The 23,531-nt window shown below is 40.8% G+C and overlaps 3 protein-coding genes across 4 annotated transcripts in view; all 3 read right to left on the reverse strand.

Annotated features, from left to right (window-relative positions):
- rnf212 (ring finger protein 212) overlaps positions 1 to 4,883 on the reverse strand; it is a 5,994-nt gene extending 1,111 nt beyond the window's left edge. The window contains exons 1-10 of the mRNA XM_031866891.1: positions 4,775 to 4,883; positions 4,099 to 4,160; positions 3,903 to 3,977; positions 3,680 to 3,736; positions 3,480 to 3,538; positions 3,311 to 3,370; positions 2,736 to 2,800; positions 2,044 to 2,104; positions 1,066 to 1,108; positions 807 to 861 (exon numbers count right to left, since the gene is read on the reverse strand). Coding sequence (XP_031722751.1) covers positions 807 to 861; positions 1,066 to 1,108; positions 2,044 to 2,104; positions 2,736 to 2,800; positions 3,311 to 3,370; positions 3,480 to 3,538; positions 3,680 to 3,736; positions 3,903 to 3,977; positions 4,099 to 4,160; positions 4,775 to 4,883 — 646 coding nt within the window. The remainder of the gene's footprint in view (positions 1 to 806; positions 862 to 1,065; positions 1,109 to 2,043; positions 2,105 to 2,735; positions 2,801 to 3,310; positions 3,371 to 3,479; positions 3,539 to 3,679; positions 3,737 to 3,902; positions 3,978 to 4,098; positions 4,161 to 4,774) is intronic.
- Positions 4,884 to 5,720: 837 nt separating this feature from the next.
- Positions 5,721 to 8,759, reverse strand: LOC116394149 (transmembrane emp24 domain-containing protein 11). Its single transcript, XM_031867002.1, has 5 exons — positions 8,461 to 8,759; positions 7,549 to 7,640; positions 6,771 to 6,896; positions 6,470 to 6,616; positions 5,721 to 6,208 (listed from the first exon to the last, which is right to left on the reverse strand). Exons 1-5 carry the CDS (start codon positions 8,588 to 8,590, stop codon positions 6,059 to 6,061), a joined length of 645 nt encoding a protein of 214 aa, XP_031722862.1. The 5' UTR covers positions 8,591 to 8,759; the 3' UTR covers positions 5,721 to 6,058.
- Positions 8,760 to 10,478: 1,719 nt separating this feature from the next.
- Positions 10,479 to 17,406, reverse strand: spon2b (spondin 2b, extracellular matrix protein). 2 transcript variants are annotated; one of them, XM_031866986.1, is made up of 6 exons: positions 17,324 to 17,406; positions 15,852 to 16,121; positions 15,338 to 15,561; positions 14,040 to 14,231; positions 13,723 to 13,909; positions 10,479 to 11,205 (listed from the first exon to the last, which is right to left on the reverse strand). In XM_031866986.1, the coding sequence occupies exons 2-6, from the start codon at positions 16,084 to 16,086 to the stop codon at positions 11,027 to 11,029; spliced, it is 1,017 nt and encodes a 338-aa protein (XP_031722846.1). In that variant the 5' UTR covers positions 16,087 to 16,121; positions 17,324 to 17,406; the 3' UTR covers positions 10,479 to 11,026. The 2 variants fall into 2 exon arrangements, with proteins under 2 accessions (XP_031722846.1, XP_031722847.1); XM_031866987.1 differs by having other exon boundaries at positions 17,320 to 17,406.
- Between the last annotated feature and the right edge of the window lie 6,125 nt (positions 17,407 to 23,531).

Genomic DNA, 23,531 nt, shown 5'->3' on the forward strand with positions numbered 1-23,531 from the left:
CCCCCCCCCCCCCCCCCCCCCACACACACACACACACACACACACACACATTTAGATGTTGCTAACCAACAGGGCAAACCACCCACCACATGCACACAATCCTCTGCTACAGAGAGCTTTATAATGAAAATGGCACACGACATCCTTATCTAGCAATAACAATACATTTAATTGTCGGTGCCCAATAAATCTGCTACTGCTGGTTATTATGATATAATTATAATATTATGATTTCCTTCAATACAATAATTGTCTAAGCAAACGCGCACACAGATTTAGTGAGGATCCGCACAATCCGATTAACATGTGACGGCTGTCATCTAATTTATCTGCCACAATGGAGGTGAAATCCTTTTAGACTAAATAACATAATCAAAGAGAATGAGCTCAGCAGGTGTAATCCTAAACATAACAACAGCCAACATCTGTATTGGTTTAATCCATGTGGGTGGTCAACTGTGGAGTCCATAACCACCGAACAAGATGGTTTTGTCAGGTGATTAAAGTGCAATTATGTCTGTGTCAACGTGACATCTTATTTATACATATGCAACCTTAGATGCATACCTCTGGCAGACAGGATTTATTGTGCTGTATCCTTGGCAGCATAACATATGGGATCAATGCTTGGAGTCAAACACCTGAGCGTGAATTTACCGGTATAATGAGTTATACAGAGTCATGGCACAGATAAATCACTGAAGCAGATCAAAAGGTTATGAGCTAAATTTGACACGGAAAAAAACGTCTTCCTATAGTGAGTACCAAAAACTAAAGTTTTACGACCAGAAGAGCAAAGCTCGTACCCATTCGTCCATCTTGTGGAGGACTGATTAAGGACAGTCTGGGGACGGTGTTAGGCTGAAAGACAAAGACACACAGAGAGAAAAAGCACGAATCATGACTTTAAAATTGCTTGATCTTCAATGCTTTTATTCTATTTGGACTGAAGTCACGAAGTTAATGAAGAAGAGGCTATATAATCCTGACGGCTCTCATACGTTACATTACACAAACTGTGAAGCAGAAATGGAGGCTGACTGCAGGTGAAATAGTGACGCTTACTTTTCTGAACAGACTCCTTTCATCCACGTCCATGTTTTCAGTGCTGCAAGACATGAGAGCACGCTTCATTAGTCCTGTTGGTGTCACTTGGCTGAGCACTGCAGTGGAGCCTGAACCTTTTATTTTTATTTTTTTATAAACGAACTGAATGACTGAATGTAACGTCAGAGTTTCTTTCCAAAGACAGATATTCATTTTTACTTTTTAGGAGAGAGCACAAACACATTCCCCCACAAACTTGCACATCATTTCAGTTGTATATGATTCAGGAAAATTCTGCGTTGAAGAGTTTTCGAAACAGATTTGTTGGTTTTGAGAAAGAATATATATTGAGACTAGTATTAGATGGTTGTTTATCCAACATTGTATATCAAACTTGCTTGTTTATTTGTTGAAAACATCATACATTTCAACGAAACAACTCGAGAACAACTGTAAAACATACATTTTTAATTAAATTCAGCAACTAAAATCTAAATATTTTGAAAAAAATGCCTGTTAAAATGCCTTTTAAATAATCAAGTTACTTTTTAAATTAAATGTCCCTGCAGGCATGGCGGTAATGCTGAAAATGGGGTTAATATCCGCTGTCCATCATCTACTCACTCAGTAAAAGAATCTAAAGTGGATAAAAAAACATTTGTACTTTTAAACACAAGCAGACAATCAGTCCTGTGTCAACGGTGTCTCGGAAACCCAACAGGGAATCCTGACTAAACCCGAGCTAAGCTTAGCTTTCTCAGGTGTGTGTGTGTGTGTGTGTGTGTGTGTGTGTGTAGATAACCGCAGGGCACGGCAAAGCTACACAGCAGCTAAAGCTAACATAAGACGCCGGGGCTGAGCTCAGGATATAGCTTGTTTGCACTGTGAAATACCTCCTACATTCTCTCTCTTATGGTGAGGCAGTAATGAAGTGCAGAGCAAAGAGAAACACGAGGGGAAGAGATGCTCAGAGATACGGTGTGGGCCGATACTCACATATTAGTCGTTGAGGAGTGTCTTGAGAGGGACATGGGGGAGTTATACTGGATCTGTAGGACTGATACCAAACAAGAGAAACAACATTAACAACCACCAAACTCTATTAATGATGATTAGTGGTCATACCGGGAATGTATGAAAATACACGGTTCAGTGATATGACCACAAAGTGATCCAGTTTCATGCTCAGTCAGCGGCCTAATTTGTCTTTTTTCTTACTGGTATTCATAAAAGAGTTTTGTAGAACAAGTAGTAGTCTTGATTGGTGCAGTTTTTGAAATGTAATCTTTTTGTATTCGTAATACTTGTCTAGTCTCAAAATACCTTTTTTATTATCTCCAACTTGCCTCTTTTTCTGAGCCCACAGTGAGTGTTTTTTGTCGTCTTTGGCTGGAGTAATACTCAGTTTTAGTAAATAATGCAACATTTTTGGCAAACTTACATTACTTTCTTTACCTATCACATTTCAACATGTTCTTAATCCGAAGGACTGTATTGAGTGATTGAAGTTATGACACATCTTACTTTGAACAACAGTAAGACAACATGAAGAATACTGAAAAGGAATTTTTCTGTGTTTTTGGACACACTTAGGCTCGACTGCAGCCCCGCTGTGAGTAGAGTCCAATATAACACTGTCTGCAATCACCAATACAAAAGTGACACAAAATGATGAAATTGTTTTTTACCTGATTTTTGTCCATGCGGAGTGTAGGAACTGTGGCTCATCTGCGGCACCAATGACACTTTGGCACTGAGTGAAACAGTAGTAAACTTGGTTAATCAGCTGATCAGACGTAGCTGCTAATAACGTAGTTGTCGGTTTGAATCCTGGAATGAGAGAAGTTGAGGACTCTTCTTCCTTCAAGCTGCGTTTCAGCCAGACAAATGATTTTTATATCAGAATTTAGGTTTTAGGAGTTTTTTCTTCCAGTATTTACACCTTTAGGTTGTGTTTTACAGAATGTTTAAAAAGGACTTAGCTGCAGTACTGATGTAGACGTGCCAGAAGTGACACCTATTGAGCAGAGAGGAATAACAGCCAGCTGGTTTGTAAAAACTTCAGAGGCTAAAGTGCTGCCAAACTCAGAGAGGCCATTTCATTTCAAATCATTACAGGTTTTAATACCTCCAGAGATCATTTAGGCCAGTTTGATGCTGGAAAGAGCGTCTACAGAATGGGAAACATAAGCCAAATGCTTAATAGCAAACACTTTGGAAAATGAATTTGTCAGGATATATAAGGATCTACTCTATGCTGTACCTCTGATGCTGAAGAGAGTTTTCCAGCTTAGAGATGTAGGCACTCTGTTCATTCAGCTTCCTTTTAAAGGGGACAAAATCAAAATAAATAACAAAGGCACCCACATTTTTATGAACTGCAGTTTAGAAATAAGTATGAAAGTGCACTATAAACTTATGGTTTATCTTACTTTGCCATCTGCTGCATTTCTTGCTTCATCTTGACTAAAACCTCTTCTAAATTCTCATTCTGCAATTGATAAAATGGTTGTTGATGCAGTTGTATGGCAGGTATGGCTACATTATACTGTAAGTAGTGTTTATATCTATTTATATTCATATAAACTTATATTTATATAAACTACATGGCAGCAATGCAGATGTCTCTCACCCTTTGCTGGTAGTAACTCAGCAGTCTCTTTTGATGTCTTGCCTGGAACTTTATAACCTAAGAAAAAGGAGGAAACAGCAAGTCTATATAAATATATTGCATATATATATATATTGCATATATAACTCAAATCATCTTGAACTGGTTGAGACAGACTGAACTGATATAAGAACAGCTAACCAGACTTTTTAATATTTTATGATGAGATTGAAAATGACCACACTTTGCTGATTTCCGTGATGTGTTTGGTTGCCACAGAGTTGATGTCGGAGAACAGAGCCTTCACCTCGGAACTGCTCTGAAACAAAGACATTTAACACGACTGTGATGAGAGTATGTCTGTAAAATGATACCAGACAGTCGGCGATAAAGTGTGACGTTGTCCCACACAGCCATTCAATGAGAAGAAGGATGCTTACTTTGTCAGACAGAGGGGATACTTGGCATTTGGCGCTGCATATCAAACACTTGCCTGGTTTACCTGAATGAAAAGTTGCAAATATATATGGCCAAAATTAAAAGACGACATACATCCAACACAGGAACTGAACAAAAAGGGATTCTTAAAGCGCTTACGAGACCCAAAATGGATTAAGTGTAACCCTTGGGTTTAACTCTGGAAGCTAGCCCAGAGCAAATTAAAATATAATTAAACTCTTGAGAGTTTGGCTTTGATATTAGACCCATCAGGGACACATCCCAGGCTTGTGAATATGTTTAGAGGCTCCCAAAGTGGGTTAAAGGGACTTCCAGGAGTGTATTTCAAGATTCCCCACATCAACAATGTTGATGAATAGTGTAATTTCACACTTATCACTCATTACATTTAAATATATGACTCGATCTGTGATTGTACTCCCTCTGCTGTTATACAGCAATGGACAAGAACAATATTAAACGCAGTGTGACCATCAATACCGTTGAGTAACATTACACCTGGTGTAAAAGTGAGTCATCAGCTCTGCAATATCCCTTGACTTCCAACAGATGTCCCTGTTTAATCACACTTTAAACCTGCCTGCAGACATGGTGCTGAACCATTAAAACACATCCAAACAAACAGTCACAACAGTGATTTGTTTTGTATCTTTGTACCTTTTTGATAACAGACACTGCAGATGACATGGCCACAGGTCGTGACAGCCAGTTTTCTGTCAGCACTGGGAGAAAGGAAGCAGGAGTTGCAGCAGACCCAGTAAGACATCTGAAGACCTGCAAGAACACGAGGTTAGCTTCAAGTTAAGCTAACTCGTTGTAGCTTAGCAGGGGTAGTTGGGTATGTTGTGTTAGCATATGTTGGCTAACAGCTGCCACCTTCATTGAGCCTTTAAACCCGTTTCTGTATTCATCTTAAGTTCAAGACAACTTTATAACTCGGCTCACCTCGTTTTACAGTAACGTTAAGCACATTTTTTTTTATTACTGTATAGGATATCCCGCTGCTAATGAAGCTAACCGCTATCTACGTTAGCTAGGTAGCTAAATAACGGATCTGTGAGAGTTCTGAAGAGTAACGTTATGAGCCGCTCTTTTAATCTGTTTTAACTCATGTTGAAACTATAAACCGTCATTAAACTACAGGCGTTTGTCTGATGTAACTGTCTGTCTAGCTGGATTAAATATCTCCACTATATTTAACTATATTTACCAGAACGTTAGGCAGTCATTGCTGGCTGAGCTAAAATAACGTTATCATCTATCTAGCTAACTGGGTTGCTAGCTAATTTACATATCTCTAAACTACGAGGTTAACTGCTATCTGTGGTAGACAAAGTATTGAATAATCTATTAAAACTTTGACAAGGAACTGAGCCAAATCAATAAAATAAATTGACTAACTAAATGTTTTTATTACTTATCTATTTTTAAAATGTGTCAATAAAAGGCTAATAAGGCTAATAATCACAAAACATTTAGTCAAATGACTTTTATTATTTTCACATAGTACCCAGTGTTGGTGTGTGTTCTGTCTTGATAAACATTGCACATATTTGCTTATTGTGGGGGCTCAAACAGCTAAGCTATATTTATAAATGTTTGTGTGTAAAGTATAAACAGTTGTGTGTTGATGTCAGTCCTAAACAAGCTTACCGTTAACTCCAGAATAATGCAGTCTGGTTTTAAGAGCAACAGGGTTCAAGAATAGAAGAAACAGTTTATAAGAACCCTTTAGAAATGTTGTAGTTTTTGGCAATATTGTACAGATCATACACACAAAAAACCATTTTAAAAGCAGTGTTGGTGTACTCAGTTTTGAATCCTACATGCTATTAGATTTTAAAGTGTTTAAAGGCATGCAGTCTACAGTATATACACTGATACAGGTCTGGACATGTTATAAGGTCCTCAGGCTTAGAGCTGATAGGTCAGAGGTCATCATCAGACGAGCTTCTTGGCGATGAAGAAGTCTTTGAGTCGTTTCATCTGCCAGAAACCAACCGACAGCAGAACAGAGGTCTGCACCACGGCCCACCATAGCACTTTACTGTTGGTGTCCTCACTGATCTGACGAAACACCTCCTCTTTCTCCTAAAGGAAAGGAAGGAATATACAACACGTATGACTTACCTAAATGCAGGCTGAAAGGTAATCCTCGTTAGCACTGACATGGTAAATATAAAAAACGAAGACTGTTAACTAGCTTTCTATCATTTCCGGACACTGTTGTTTTAATAACAGTAGGTACCACACTGCTTCTACCCTTTCCTCTGAGCTCCGTCTTGTGCAATGTACTCACACGTACTGTCATATCATGGGATTTGCAGACGCGACAGTGAAGTACTGATTTACCCTCTGGTAATCCTGTTGGCTGGTGATGTACATCATCTGATCTATGAGGTGTTTGAGGCTGTTCTCCAGAATCTCCATGTTGTTTTTGGTCTTGTCAGGTTTGGGGTCAATCGAGTGCTCTCCCATCTGAACGTCCAAATGTAGCTTCTGTGCAGCACGATGGAGGAAAATAAGGTTATTTAAAAAAATAAATCTCAAGTTTGTCTTCACAGTAATCCACAGACTTGACTGTATGTGTTGCTGCATGTTTCCCTCTGTTTTAAATACATTTGTTTGTACTGTTTGTGTCCGTAGGTCTCACCAGTCTCTCTGCAGCAAAGACAGCAAACCTTGTGGAGTTGCTCTGGAAGCAAAGGTAGTGCTGACCAGAGGCGTGAGCTGTGAAGGTGAATTTACCAAATTTACCGTAGCGTTTGGACATCAGCACCTAGAGAGCAGGAAAGACTCTGTTAGGGCAATGTTTCCTCATCTATGGTTCAACAACATCACAAGTACTGTATTAAAGTACAATTTAGAGTATTTTAATTTTGTGTTACTTTATACTTCTACTCCACAACACTTCAGACGATATTATTGTACTTTTTACTGCATTATTTTATTTTTTTAATATTTAAAGTACATTTATTTAATAACTGAAGTTACAGGTTACGTTTCAGGTCGAGATTTTACAAACAAAACATGTGATCAGCATATAAAATATGATGCTGCGTTTCAGATTTAACTGGCCAAAAGTATAAAACGGATTTTAAATTAACTCCACCTCAACCAGCTTTAACATTTAATTACTGTTTACAGTATCTGTTCATGCAATTTGCATCAGTAATAACGATCCAATTATCTAATAACATGACACTCATGCTGTGAGTTGATGCTGTGAATCTTAGAAGTTTTTAACATTCAAACCGTGCAGTACTGATCTTTAGTAACACTGTGAAATGCATGTCATCCTTGTTTGGGTTTGAATGGAGAAACCAGCCAGTACGTGTTGTAGTGTACCATCACACACACACACACACACACACACACATGTGTGTGTTTGGTCCTGGCTTGATGATAAACTTCTCCAGTGAGTGCAGTACCTCAGTGTTCGGGTCTCTGACTGTCACAGTGACGCCGAAGTGAGGGGAGTGAGAGAACGCCTTCAGATCCCAAGGCTCCAACAAGAAATACCCTGAAGGTGAAGCACAGGCTCACATGAGTGCATTCACATACACAGTCTCACACAGTAGTAGTCAATGTCATTATGTGATGACCCCTCCCCTCCACTCGGGGTCTGGGTCCTGTTTCCTGTCAGTTTCTCTCTCAGGATGTTAATCGGCCACTGATGAGTGACACCTGAGCCTGATGTGGTGATGGCGAGATAAACCACATCTGGAACAGGACCTCCTCTCCTGCTGCGTCATTCATTTGATTTAGTTTGGTTATTTGTTCATTAAATAAACGTCTATTTATTACTTTTATCACTCGTCTTGTCTCCCTGATGTTGCAGCCTTGGAGCCAGGTCACGTAACAATTATGAAAGAAACATGAGTAAGAAGGAGTAGATTAAGCATGAAGAGGGAAAAATGAGCTTTCATATTGGGCTTTACTTTAAAATTCATAATATTTACTGTGTACACACAATGTAATATTTAATATAATATATTCCTTGACATGTTACTGTTAGAACAAATGTCACCCAAGTGAACAAACGCTCTTATTTCTCTCTTATTGTAGGAAACATTAAGTACTTTTGAGTGCAATCAGTGGTGTGTACAATGAATGGAATACTCTTTACATTATCACAAAGATGCTACATCATTACATAAAATGGCTTTTGCACTTGCTGAAGTAAGAGACACGCTAGCACGGTGGTACATATAACGTAAATGTGTGATTCAACGATCATGTGGCAATTCACAATACAGTTTTCCAAATCTCACTCAACAGTCATCACCTCTGTAGAGATTGTAAACGACACTCGGGAGGAATATTCCCTCTCCAGGACTCACCGGTGACCAGCATGTCTTCAGGAATCTCCTCGATGATGCACTTTTCCTCCTGCTCTCCGAGATCAAAATACATGGCGGCTGCCAGCATCAGGTAACACTGGAGGAGAAAGCCAATGCCTCGCAAACCCATTTTCAGTGAACAATGAGCTATTCAATTACAATACATGTGACAGTGACCCGATGTTTGGCTTGTGGTCCAAGTTGACTTTTAGTTTTTTTGTAAATCTGCAAATTCTAACTAAAGATTGAGGTGTTTTTCATCGACTATAGCCGAACAGACATTTCCAATAGCATGAAGTGGAAGGCTATGAGGGGAACAGTTTGAGTGTGGGAAACTCGCAGGTGCTGCTTTGTGTGACGAGACATTCTGGTCGACTTGTGACTGGGTAAACCGGGAGCCAATAGCAAAGCTGCAAAAGATAGCGATTGATTGGGACTGAATACTTGCTACAGATAATCCAACAGTGTGCTCATAATACACCAAGATGGAAGTAGAACTAGCATTGTGACCCTTTAAACAGTACTTTTTGTCCTTTAAACTTTGGTGTTAACCTTTTTAAGCAGTACGGATTACCAGTGTCACATTGTCTGTCACTACAGTACGAGAGAGAGTTCAGATGTCTTTGGAAATTGTAATCCAAACCATAACATACACTAGTTGCCATATGCAAACCCTAGATGAGGTCACTTTCAGAGTAAACCCCCGCACACAGAATAAATCCGTCTCCTTTTTAGCATCTGCAAAAGTTGTTATTCCTCAAAGTCGGCAAATAATCAGTTTTCCTTCTCCTCCCACACTTCAGTAGTTTTGCAGAAAGTGTGAATACTAACTCAACATGTTTAATATACCTGCCATTGAAATAGTAGAATCAGTTCTAAACTGCAATGGATTTGTATGGTGTCTCTCTTGTTATACTATCATTAATATTCTGCAATAGTGCTACCTATCAGTTAGTTCTTACAGTGTGTCCCTTCCCCATTTTGAAAACAATTTGAACAGATTTCCTGTGGAAAGAGTATTGATCTTCTTGTGTGTTGTTTATAATAAACATTATTGTGGCGGGGACACAGTAGCTATTTTTTCTCCTTTTTCATGTATCCTGAGCATACCAAAACAAGCTCCTAGAAACCCTTTTGGTATTTGTTTTGTATACACGCCATAATGTATTCTTCATCATGTAGTACTGTATACTTGGCGTATACTTCACCTCCCTCAGACTTAAGCTGATGAAACTATTGTTAAGGGAAGACTCCTGTTTCTCATTTAAAACGGAAGGAGCTCCCTTTTGCGGCAGATGTTTATTTTCTTATTGCTGTTGAATCGGTCGTCTGCAGTACGCGTTCTATGTTGCTCGGTGGGAAGGGGCAAGGTGTTGTCGTTGTCCTGCCAAGAAACCTTTTCTGAAAAAAAGATGTCGCCTTACGTGTAACTGTTATTAAATGGGACTCCCACCTCCATAGTGGGATGTGCTGCACTGGACGTCACAGCAGGAAGTACACTGTGAAATTTCAGGCCTCCTGAGCTAAATCAACATTTGGTGAACTGTTTTAAATAGTTGGTGAGTGCAATCATCCACTTTATGGCCAACACCTCATCAGGAGGAATCCTAGCCAACGGCGGGGCTCGAACCGCCGGGTCCTCCAGTTAATAGCATTGCTCTCTACATTTAATTTGATCCTGCAGCCCCAGTGGTAGTAGCCCGAACGTGTTGTTCAGATGTAGAGGTCTAACATTGCACTGAGCAGAGGCACTAGAGAAGGATTTCAGTCCATGTGGTTTTACTCTTAGTTGCGATTGTGATGTGAAGGCAATAAGACTCCCAACTGTACACGATGTCCTATATTTCTTCAGAAATACCCAATGAGGTCACAATATCTTAAGATATATTTACACTTTATTGATCATACAGAAAATAATACATACATTTTTGTGTACATCTTTTGCATTTTTTTTTTTTTTTTTTTTTACAAAAAACTACTATTATAACATAAAGGCCTACAAATTATTACGTTGAGATTTGATATACTGTACACTACAGGTTAAAATCCTGTCAATAAATATATTCTTTGTCTTTAGAAAAACCACCACAGCGTCTCTGTGAACTTTATGTTTTGAATGCGGGGAGGACCGAACATTAATTTCTGCTGACTCTTGTAAGCCACTGTGTCTGTGATCTTCAGAAATGTCCACTTAAAACCAAGTTATAATGTGAAATGAGTTTTCGGTTAATAGCTATGTTTAAAACAGCATTGTTCTATCCCCAGACAGTTTAGATAATCTGCCAAAACTAAATTTGTGTCTAATAGCTGTTGTGCCAAACTACATTGCTCTAGTGCTGTCAGATCTATCAATGGGACGTGAGGATGAGACCTTTTCTGCAGTTAAACAGTCAGACAATCATCTCCACAGATAATAATGGCGTCCTCTTCATCATACTTATGCCTCGTGCGCATACGCCGCAGACCTTCTTCTGTTGTTTCTCCGTCTTCGTCCTTTCCTCCCATTCCTGGATTTCCTCTCTTTCTTCTCTCTCCTCTCTTTCTTCTCCCTCGTTTCCTGGCCTAGTCATAAACAGTTGTCCGAAGAGCACTTCCTGTCTTCCTCCAGCAGGGGGCAAGCTATTCCGCTGTTGGCTGAGTGCATGATGACATAGCGTGTGCGGTGCTGCACGCCAGAGTCTCCACACTTGCTTTTGCACAAGCCCCAAGGAGACCACACTGACACCTCGCAGTCCAGAGGGGTATCTGCAGGGAGAAGGGGGGGGGGTTATAATCACACTGACATATACGCTTGCTTCGGCATTTTTGCAGCTCTGTAGCCCTTGCAAATGGGCGTCTTTCCTAATTTTTCATAATGCAGTATTTATTTTTTGGAAGTGGTTGACATTTGTGAGTTTACATTCATGGGTTTGAATGGCAAGGAGAGGAATTAGTCATGAGGGAAAATCACTTTTGTCCTTATAAGGTGTATAAATGAATGAAATGAATTACAGTAAATGGTGGCATGCTGCGTGTGCAGCTCTTTATGAACCCACAGGTTCTTGGCAGTGGTTTGTTGCTGCTGGCTACTTATATCATTGAAGTCTTTACATAATCTTTATATTTTTTTTGCTCTTCCTCCAACATGGTGAACTTGCGGGGCTACCTTGTCGAGAACTTCCGCACAGCTGATATGTATCACAGACTTAGTTGAGCGTTAAAGAGTAGAAAAGCAGAAGGACGGACGGCGGTGCGGAAGCGACATTGATGGACGGGCGGACGGAGGGATGGAACAAGCCAGTCAAATCTCCCTTCACTCTGTGTGTCCGCCGAGGACGGAGGTGACACTATGCTGTAAGAAGCAAAAGGGATTCATCTTTTTTTTTTTTTGTATTTAACAGATACAGTCTGGAGCAGGTGTTTTATAACCTGCAATGAAAGTTGTTGCTCAAGCCCCAGGGAGGAGGCATAAAAGAGAGGGAGGGAGGGAGGGAAGGATAGATAAACAGACAGAGGAGTTAGGATGGAGCATTGGGATCAAGGCAGGAAACCCCAACAGAGTCCTGGCCCCTCGCTCTGTTGTTTGTTGATGTGTAGTCAGGGGAACGGACTTGTATCCTGGGATGCTGAGTCAAACCTTTAAAGTCAGGGTGACATTAAAGGTACTGTCTGCTCTGCTGGCAGGTCAACACGCTATCGGTTTCCTTTTTTCCCAGTCAAGTCATCTGCTTAGAGTTTCTGTGGTTAGTTATGTTTTTATAAAAGCTTATTTTCTTTGCTCCTTGGAGAACATCAGTCACACTGACAGCTTGTTTGACTCTACTGCATTGTTGGCGTTCCCTCTAGTTTGACACACTCTTCATCTTAATTTTTCCAAGCCTTCAATTCTTACCTGCAGTTGGGCTTTTTCTTTTACTGTTACCACTAATCTGTACAACAGAGAGTCTTAAATGTTAACAGTGTGGGAACCAACATTAAACAAACCCAGCTTCACCTTATGGATCCAGATCTTGTAAAAACATACGTGTCTGCATCCTATTTTGAGTCACGACCACAACCTTTCTGTGCAGAATTTTATAGGTCATCATTCTTCTTTAAATGCGTCATTAGAGTTTTCCACTGGATGCCACATGTACCTCTGGCACTTTCTGATGCCCTGCTCCACTTGGCTTCTCTGGTTTCTGGTTGCAAGTTATTGAGTTTGTGTGTGGCCTGTAATGGTTCCCAAATGCTTTCATTTGAGTCAACAAAAGACTAAGACCCAAGCTCCTAGCATTGTGTGAAATCCTACATCTCTTAACTTTCAGCTTATGTTTAGATATGTTAATTTTTTTATATGTATATTACTCAATCAGAGCAAGTAGAACGGAGAGAGGCAGATATATTACCTGCAAAATATTCATAGTTGAGTGAGTTTTACTGTTGAATATTTTGGCCTGGTACCTTGTGGTGTTTTCTAGTAGACAAACAGTATTATGTTTATATTCCGTGTATCTTTGAGGACGAATGCTAGCTTGTAGCCTTTTCTGGCGCATTGTTACAATCTGAACAATACTGTCATCCACTGTTCATCGGTCAAATAGTTTGAATCTCGGCGGCAGGATTTTGTAGAACATCGTCTGCCTTTTTGGCAAGTGTGCACTTTGTGCCCATGCAAAATAAAAAGAAATGGTGACTAACTCTTAAAAACATTGTTCCATAGAGCTGCTAGCGGCCAAAGACTCCACAGGATATCTTCAATTCTCAGGATGAAATATAAGAGAAACTTTAGTGTGAACACTGGTACATTTAAAGATATAACATGTTTTGTTCTAAGGCTGTGCGGCCCTCTCATTCATTTCAATGGAGCCATTGAGGGAGCCAGCGTAGTGGACTCTGGCAAACGAGGTTTTCCGACAAAAAAGTTGAACCCGATACAACTTTTCCTGCCATGCGACATCATCTGACAAAACGTTGCATTGGCCAATCGCACACATCCAAATATGTAATGTAAACATTTCTATTGTTTAACTTGAGACTGTCCTAACAATAGCTAACGTTGTTGCTGTTGTGATAACTTCCCAGAGCTGTAGAGTCCTGTCTATTACTACTGTTCTAAACTGTGCAGTGTTTCGGTATCTCTTAAGCCTTTTAAACATATTAATCTGTTACTCAATAACACACCTCCATCAATATGTATAGTAAGCATAATAACGGCACCATTCAATTCATCATGCAAGTGCCTTATAATCATCAACATCCCACATTTTAGCCGGTGCGAGTGTCTTTGCTGCTCAGACTTACTTATGAGTCTGTCCTCAATCTCGTTTCCTGTTGGCAGTTGTTTGGACTGGGTGGGCTCCACAGGTAGGCTGATGATCTGATTGGTCTTCTTTATCTTAGTCAGCATTACCTTTGCGATGGGCGGCAGGTGCTTCAGGCGGGGGTAGTAAAAGGAGTTGGCAGGGTGGCTGGGGAAGGAAGAAGTGATCTATGGAGGGGGAACGGACAAGGTTTTATCAAGCAACGTTAGGTTCATGTGTGTGTTCATACGATTAGTGATTTATTTTTTTTGGCTTTGGATTGATGGGTATTGCACGTCTTGGCTCAGGCTGACCCACCTGTGTGATTTTGTCCTGTGGGATGGTCTCGAAGTTGGGAGAAGAGAAGGTGAACCCGCTGTCGGTTCCTGCGTCGTATGGGAAAAGCTCCAGCGACACGTTGTCTTTCCAGTGGTCGCCGTCACACAGGTCAACGCTCTCCGCGCCCACAAACCAGTCCGGGCTTGGAACGAGGCGCACGATAAACGACAGCTGCAGATAAAGAGGAGGAAGTAGACCGCAAGGAGGGAGATGGAGCATAGGGGGGAGAGAAAAAAGAGAGGGGGAGGGAAATGAGGTGGTGGGACGGAGTGAGAGATGGGAAAGACATTGGTGGGAAAGAGAATAGAAAAAGGTTGTTATTCTACGTCACCATATATGATTTGGTCTGTGTTTGTCATTGGGTAACTGGACAGTGGGTTAGAGCCACAAAGGAGGAAATTGTTTTTTTGAGTTGAAATTGTATTCAGTAGAAATTACAATTAGAAATAAAAGCTAAAATGCACATACCTCATGTTTATCAATGTATACCCTTAATGTATCTCAATTAATTTAAAATTTACAACCGACACTGACTCATGTGACATCACTTGAGGCAATTAGTCAGACTATGTGTAGCCCCCTCTGGAGCTGCAAAATACTTTAAGCAGCTTTTCACACATGATGTGTATAGTTCCCCTTTATATCAACCATATTTGATATGTATATCAAATTTCTTTCACTGTGTTATAACGCGTTCAAGCATATATCATCATACTTAGATTCGTAGGCCAATAACTCAACGACCTCCCTGCACCTGCTGTTATTTAAGCGCCACAGTACAGATTCTGTTTCCAAATGGCCTTTTTTCATTTCTCTCACCTCGACGACACACTCTCGCACACTCGCTCTGTCTCGTCTCTTTTCCAAGCCTAACATTGTGGTCAGACGTGTCCCCGATTTAATGACCTACCAAGAGGCTCATCAGTTGGAAGATTAACCGCCAAATCCTGCAGAGTCTTACATAATTCGTAGAGACATAAATTACGCTCGCTACATTCCGGAAGCTCTTTAGGGTGCAGCACATGGAAAGAACAGTCTGGAGCTGTCGTAACATTTACCGTTTTGCTGCTTCAATCTACTTTAAGAAAAGCACATACGGCTCTTTCTCATAATCGAATGCTTTTTATGATTTACTTTTGCCAGTAGTGTGGCCCTCTCACCTCGGCTGAGGAAAGCATCTCGCCACCTTGTTATACATGCTGACCTACACGGAAGGCCTCTTAATACACTTGATGCCCTGACCCAGACTGAAGGAAACCAGGTGTTGGCAGACTTACATAAGAGTGCCTGGCGAAGACCTCAAACTCAGTGTTCATCTGGCCTGTGCCTCTCACAACAGCGGGAGCGGAGAGGACCCCATAAACACTCTGGATGCGTTCGCCGGCCGCTTCGACTTCCTTCATGAGCGTCCAGGCCTCGCCTTTCTCTGCAAACTCCCTCACTCCGTTGCTGGCGAAGCCATTACGCTGCCACATGTGGTAGTCAGAGCTGTGGGTCACACCTAAAAGCGGAGAGAGGGAGGGAAATTATGTTAGTGGCATTTAATGGGAAGAAACATTTATTAGTATGCTTCTTTTTTTTTTTTTTTTTTTTAACCCTTTTAACAAATAGGAGAAATCTTTTGCCATTGACTACCTGTGTTCTGACCAATCGGGACATTCTTCTGTATTTACTATACATTTCTCTGTATGTAGTTTTCTACATTAGCTACCTGTTTATACTGTTCCACGTCTGCTGCCAACACTGTGACTAATGAGAATACAGTATAAAACCAGCTCGCTGTGCACGTACCAATGATGTTTGACCACTGTGCAGGGGGACGGTAGACCGGGTACTGTTTAGGGAAAGCTGCATGGGTCCACTTGCCAGAAAACGTCAGCTTGTACTGGGCTGTTTCTGAGGCTGTGCACATGGGGCCTTCAGTAGGAACAGGCATTGAATGAATGCTTTGGCCCAGTGTCAGCATCACAACGATCAGGTGGTAGACTGCTTTGGAGATGGAGAGGATGTTCCTTGTGGTGTCCATGATGATGAAGTCTGATTTGGGGGAGGATGAAGAATCTGAAGGATGCAAGGGAGGACAAGGAAGGGAGAAAAGGCAGTAATGTTTAGTGTAATCACCACGTATTACACACTTTTCCATGCTTTCTGCTCTTCTGTTGGTCTGATTCAGGATGTACCAGCTGTTAACATAAACGTCTTTATTCTGAGGAATTACCTTACTAAATGCATTTAAAAGCTTTGCACTCCGTTACCGTTTGCCCCATTCATTTTGACGTCTATACTTACAGTTGTCCTTCCACTGTGAGATCTGGTACATGACGAGAACTGGTGAAAGGGCGAAGCGTCTGGCTGCAGCATCAGTTTTGAATTTTAACAAGTGGGGCATGTGAGTCAGAGGGGAAACTTCTCGATTAAACCTCAACTGTTTTTTTCCACTGTTTAGACTTGTAAACGCACTTAAGCAGTTTAGGATTGGCAGATGGCAATCTTGCATCAATTAGGACACAAGTAAGGAAAGTTTGGCGTTTGTTGTGTCCATAGTTACTGTCTGGTGAGCTCTTGAAGAATAAAGCTGTGTCGGCAAACTTTCCTAACTTTGGATACGTCATCATATCTTCCTCATCCTGCAACCTCCCTGAACTCTGACTAGTCTTCTCTCAAGTTCCTCTCTTTTAACAGTATGATTAAAAAGTCATTCATGAATATGTTTGGACAGTCTCTGATTAATGAAGTGCTAAATGTTCCCCATTGGGACATTCAGTGTCAATGAAGCGCATCATTTGCTTTTAAACGGTATATACATGAACAGCATGCACATAGTGTGAAATGCAGTTTTCTTAATCAAGTAGACCACTTAATATTTCACATTTTGCGTAATGCATGCTAAAACAATGTGTAGACTTGCTAATCTCACAAAGATTCCCTCTTAATTTAATCATTTTTAATAAATGAAACTGGGTGCTATTGCAGTTTAAATATTGTCATAGAAGTAGAGCAGGATGTATTTAAAACACTCAGTATTCGTATAAAATATTTTGCATCCACACTACCTTGTCATATTTTTGCTTAAGTCATCCAAATTAGTTTTTGCTTAAGTATGATTGCATGCGATTCCCCCGTTACAGAAATAATTTCCTGTAAATTACACATGCATACTTGGTATCCCTTTATAACACTGCTGACATTTCCTTTGATCTAAGCATCTCTGTGCAGTCATGTGGCGACAGGATGAAGACGCGCTGTAGAAGCTACTCACTGACTTTGCTCAGGGTTCCGGATGAATGGAGGGTTGCAGCAGATGAGTGGAGAGGAGGGCTGGAGGTGAGGACAAGGGGAGAGGAGAGTGGTGGATATGGCTGTCGAGAGAAGGGACTGCGAGCCTCCAAGTCCTCTTTCGCCTTTTTATGTCTTCCAGGAGGAAGACCTCCTTTCTCCCTTTTTCTTCCCCCTCCTTCCCCTTCTTGCTCCACTCCCCTCTTTACATTTCTGTCGGTACGTTCTATCAGCTTGTCAGTGACTTCCCTGCCCCCTTCTTGCCCTTTGACTTTGGTTCTGCCTCCTCCTCGCTCTTAGTCTTTTTAGCCCACTGACTGGCTAATGTGTTCAGCAGTTCTAGATGCACTGCCAGTGGTCCTGTGCAGCTCTGTGGGTAGAGTGTCATTTCACAGTACGATACCTTGGGTCTCTATACCTACATATATGGCTAATGAGGCTTATAATGTATTATTTCTAGAATTATCTAAACTTCTCTTGGTCAGGTTTTTGAATTGCAGCTGAGCTACAAGATCCAATCATGTTTTCTACCACACAGGCAGCAGTTCACTTCTTTTAGTCGTTATTTTGTTAAAACTGTACAAACATACATTTACCATTTAATACAATGAGCTGTAATGAATTATTTTCCATATTGACTGATTTGCTGATTATTTCTCTGATTAAAAAATTCATTTATTTATCTAACATAAGAAAAGATGCCTCCCAGAGCCTGAAGTGACGTCTTAAATTCCTTATTTTGTCCGACCAACAGTCTGAAACCCAACGCTTTTCAACTTACAATGATATAAAATAGAGGAAAGTAGCAAAAATGAATGTGCAAGTAGTTGGATGCATTTTCTCTTGATTTAATTAAATTGACTAATCGTTCTATATCTAAATGCAGTTGCAGGAACTAATTATTTGAAATCTCTTTAGTGGTGATGCAGTGGACACTCAATGAGCATTGTGAAATGATTGACATTGTTGATATTGTGAAAGCATGAATGTGACTTTGCTCTGTTGTTGCATTACAAAGGCTGCATGTCCGCTGCTGACTGTACAGTGTGACATTAGAGCTTCAGGATGTTCAGGCAGGTGTATTTCTACTAAAAGCTCTTAACTTTGTAGCCACAACAATGTGTCAAACCTCACTTTTATATTCAAAGCGATGGCCATAGTAACGCACTCAGTTGTGCATTCTATTCACACCACATAATCAACAGATTATAATCTTTTTTTGCTGTAATGTTTTGCGTTCCTTAGACATTTTCCACAAATAACCACAAGTAGTACTTTAAAGAAAGTCATGAAAACAAACATCGCTACAAACATGAAGTGTTTGTGCTCACATGTGCGTTATATAACTCTGAGGCCTGACATGAACAGACGATGCAGTGTCTTTGGAGTGTTTTACAGCGTGTGATTTGTGACTAACACACCTACAGGCAGCCACGATAACAGCTGCTGTTTTCTCACAGATCCTGTGTTGTGTTTCTTTAATCTCTCAGGTGTGTGTGTGTGTGTGTGTGTGTGTGTGTGTGGAGGCCGGGGGTGTGGTGCTTGACCCACTGAACCTGGAGGTGGCAGAGTCCAGTCTGCTCTCAGTCAGTGACATTAAAGTCTCACCGCACTTAACTCTCACCGCCCTCGTAAAGTTTGAGGGAACGAAGCAGCGCGAGCCATGGAGCTGAAACGGGTGGTTTTCAGTTTTGGTCCCTGGGACTCTGGAGTATTGCTGGCTCAATTTATGAGGTGGATTCTCTGGTATCATCACGGTAGAAGGCAGCAGGGTGTCACGTTCACTAGAAAAAACGTCCTTTATATTCCCGTGTCTGCAGACATCCACACTGTTGCTGTGTCCTGTATCAAGACCCTCAGTCCCAACCAAGTCCAGGTCTGTTGTTCTGACCCTTGACTTGTCACACAGGGATCAATCAGCTTCTTATGAGTGGTGGTAGTCGTAGTAGGTATCTTAGTAACATTGAGATGGGTCGACCTGCCAGTAGACAAAACAATCCCCGCTCAAGATCCAGCTTCACACTGAGGGGCAGATTCACAAAGAACGGATTACAGCTGCTGATAGCACCATGAATCACTTGGAATCACTTGTAACCGCTATCTGCCCCGTCTCGTGCTAATGATACTACAGCACAAACGCATCCATAGTTACTTCATTATTGCCTCTTCTGTGGTGATGCGTAACTTCTGTGACGTGAACGTTTGCTTTTTCTTTTCAGCATATGACTGTAAACGTAAAGGCAGGTCTTGATTTAGGAACGCGCTGGAGCCGGTCTGAGATGACGGCGTGTTTGTGTAGGAAAATGAGCAGTCGTATGTTGTTTGGAAGGAAGCTGTAAAACCTGGGAGGAGGGTCTAAGAGAATATACGTGAGGAAACACCACGCGGGCCTCTGGCCAAAGAGGTGAGTCTGGTACTTGTCTGCTGCAACTGCAGTAGGAGTTGAGGATGTGGGTACATATTGTGCTGGGGAGCTTGTGTGTGTGTGTGTGTGTGTGTGTGTGTGTGTGTGTGTGTGTGTGTGTGTGTGTGTGTGTGTGTGTGTGTGTGGGTGTGTATATCAGTGGTAATAACGATGATGTGTGGATTGAGCAGATCTCAATATGCTATAACTCTACATCTGGCTGTCAAACTGGCTTCATGGCGGCTGTGTTCATCTGGGACCGAATGCTTCTTTAATGATACATAAAGGTTTTATCTCATTGAAGCATTAAGAAATCAGACGTTTATCGTCATCACAATGTGGAAATTCGGTTACTAATTGACAAAACTCATTGGCACGCCTGTAACCAATATCTCACACATACTGATGTTTGCTTTGGTCGATTAACATTTAATTTAATCTATAAGCAAGCGTCCTGAGTAACCTGTACTTCCTGCTGTTAATCCTGTTAAGGCAGTGAAAGGGTTAGAGACCATATGAACTGAGCACTGAAGTGTCACAATTGGAGAGATGACCTTTTGCAGAATGAAAGGTTTTGTAGAATGCTGCTCATTGTGTGTTTTTTTTTTTTTTTTTTTTTTTTTTTTTTACACAATTCAAAACATGAACAATACTTTTCCTTGGTTGCACCTACTAACCTCACTGGTGTTTCATATCAATAAAGGTTGTGAAACGGATTAGAATCCTTTTTATATGCAGGCACCAACTTTCATTGCCAAGAAATATTATCCCAAAAACTTTACAAGCTGGAATTTACTTTGTCGCCAAGTAACATCATTGAACTTTTTAACAGAAACTGGAAGTGAAGCTGAACACATTGATTTCAGTGACCGGGTGAATATCAGGATGCTAAAAGGCCGCCGTATGTCAACTGTGTGTCCACCCAATGGACCTAAAAACCCTGTAAACAAAACAACAGGGTTCGTTGCTGTTGGGATAATGGCCAGCGTGGCTATGGCGACAGAATGTGAGGTCATTGTTTTGAGACTTTGGCTTCGTGTAAGAGCGGTTTAGCACAACTGATTACCGTGGATCTGGAAACACTGATAAACACACATGCACACGTGGACACAAAAAGAGGTTTAGTCATGTGCATTAAAACACAAACACACATCCACTCAGCTAACGGCGGACTAGTGTTCTACCTGATGACGTTTTATGGTCTCATTTAGCCACTTATTGGCAAACGCCTTTTTTAAGCAAAATATTTTATGTTGTGGAACAAAACCCGATGACTTTTAGACGAGGGAACCGTAAGAGCAAAACTGCTAACTCATTTCCGGGTTTTCGGATGAATTAGTCACTTTCTCCTTGTCTCTCTTACTTTCCCCTCATACCCAAACACACAGACACACCTGGTCTTATTCAACCCTTTTCACAATGTTCAACCCTTTTCACAATGTTCGCTCCCCTAACTTCCACTCAGCGTTTCCCCGGGGTCTTGTTAGAGCAATAATCACCCCTGCTTTCCGGGAATAATTTCCTCCACTGTGTGGGAGCAATCTGTGTGCATTCTCTTGCACATTTCTGGAGTGTGTGTGTGTGTGTGTGTGTCTAATGGAAGCTGCAGTACAGAGCAGAAATCTGGCCAGTGGTGATATTGTAGATATCCATGCAGCACATGGCTGGGTCTGGTTTTTGGCTGGAGCTTTACTCGTATTTATGCTAGTAAGGCTGCCTCGTGAAAGTTGAATCATCTGTCGGTGTCCCCTCGGTCAGCTAGAAAGTCTTCAAGTAGAGCTGTCGCCTTTTTTTTTTTTAGAGGCTATATCTATGAAGTACTTTTTGCTATTGTAAACAGTTTTGTGCTTTATTAAACAATTCATTCACAAACACATTGGATATATGAATATATGAACATATATGAATATGTTGAACACTATATATGAACACTATATGAATAGTGATGACACAGCATAAAAATCCGATCAGCCGGGGTCTGATTTCAGGGCGTTCTTCGGTTTCATGACGTAGATTATCCCTAAACAGTGGACTCCATCGCCGTTTTGAGCAATTTTAAACTATGAAATTACTATTTTTATACATTTGGTAAGAAATGTCAATATTAACACCAGCATTGATGTGTTTCATCATAGTACAGTCATATGATTTAGTTAATAGCTTAAGAAATCTTTAATCTTTAGTATAGTTGAATCTTTGTTTCAAACTGCCAAATCTTATTTGAATTCTTCAGATTCGGGTACAGCCTTGTATACTAGTATAACCTTTCTGTGATTGCTGTTGGACTTCTTTGTTCAATGTTGAATTCATATTTTGTACTTTTACTGTAAATATACTGTTTATTTCACCTATTTACGCCTTAATATTGTCTTCTTTTAGTGTTGGCTGCACATGATTTCAATCACACAAACTCTGTGACCTGCCTCAACCCTGTGACGATACAGTATGTGAGTCCTACTGTTTGACTCCCCAGAAGCAGACTGCCGGTATTGTAACCGACTTTGTGGAACTTTTGTGCCATCAATCATCAAAAACCACCGTAGTCCGACAGGCCGATATTAGATGATCGAGACCAAAGCGGTTTATATCTGAGAATTATGCATGAAGCGCTCTGGTCCAGGGTATTAGGTGACCACAGAGTATTAAAACACAACGCATATAAATTGAACTTTAGGGAAATAACAGCTGCTGACGCTGCTGTTCTCACTCCCTCTCAGTCGTTGTTGTGTCTTTCACTGGGATTTGTTTGCAGTTGGCACCTGGATTACATTGTTCAGTTGGAGAAGAAAGCCTTTTTAAAAAGCTGCACAAAGCACATTTGCACATGGGGAACTCTAATGGCAGAGACGGGTCATGTGGAGGAGAGAGGCCAAGACCTAATGGTGGTGAGTGAGCCATCACTGTTTAGTTTTGAGTGGTCACAACCTTTGCCAGATTTCACTTTGGGAAATAAGCTACTGGAGCAGAAAGGCTAACAGTTAGCCCATTTTCCTTATGTTTTAAGACTTTTTGGTAGGTTTTTCTTTGCCTTCTTAGAGATCTTGAGCTGGGTCAGGAACCATTGTGATTTTTTTTTTTAAGGGGTGTCCCAATTCATCAAGTCCACCGTTCGGCTTTCGATTTTAAGGTTTCAATTCGATTTGCTGGTTAAGCAATTTTTCTGCGTATATGTCATTCTTGCATCGAGTCTTGATACGTAAAGATGAACAGCATTGGTTTTATGCCCTTACAACTGTCATTTATTTACATTGTCAAATTATTCTTGCTACATGGTGTAACATATGCGGCATGTTTTTGGGGAAACGTAACCCACTAAGGCCATATGGTCAAATTTTAAATAATGCATGTATAATGTGATAACAAGAAGTTATTTGACCGGTTAATTGGGAAGAAACACAAAAACAAAAAGAAGAGCCACTAGATGGAAGAAGGGTAGAAACAGCGTGAGATTCCTCTCCTGCAAAAAGCCACCAGATTCTGGTCTTTCAAAGGTAAAAATCAAAAGCTCATCGATTTTCAATTCAAATGTTTTGGCAATATAACTAAATTAAAGTTAATATGCAGCAAGGGCTTTCAAAAGTCTGACGCTGCACCCCTCTTACATAAAACTGCATCAGCGGAGTCCTAACACCGGTGCCCAAATGCTTTGGGAGGTGAGAAAAGGAAGTATAACGTTGCTTTGGATTCAGTGAGTTTCGACGTGGGCTACAACTTGAGCTACGTTTCTAACTTGTATTTGTTTACATCTTGAAAAATTGGCACCATTAAAACTATGCAGAATTAGCTGTTAG

The sequence above is a fragment of the Anarrhichthys ocellatus genome, unplaced genomic scaffold, assembly GCF_004355925.1.
Source record: "Anarrhichthys ocellatus isolate YVR2014 unplaced genomic scaffold, GSC_Weel_1.0 scaffold37, whole genome shotgun sequence".
NCBI lineage: Eukaryota > Metazoa > Chordata > Actinopteri > Perciformes > Anarhichadidae > Anarrhichthys > Anarrhichthys ocellatus.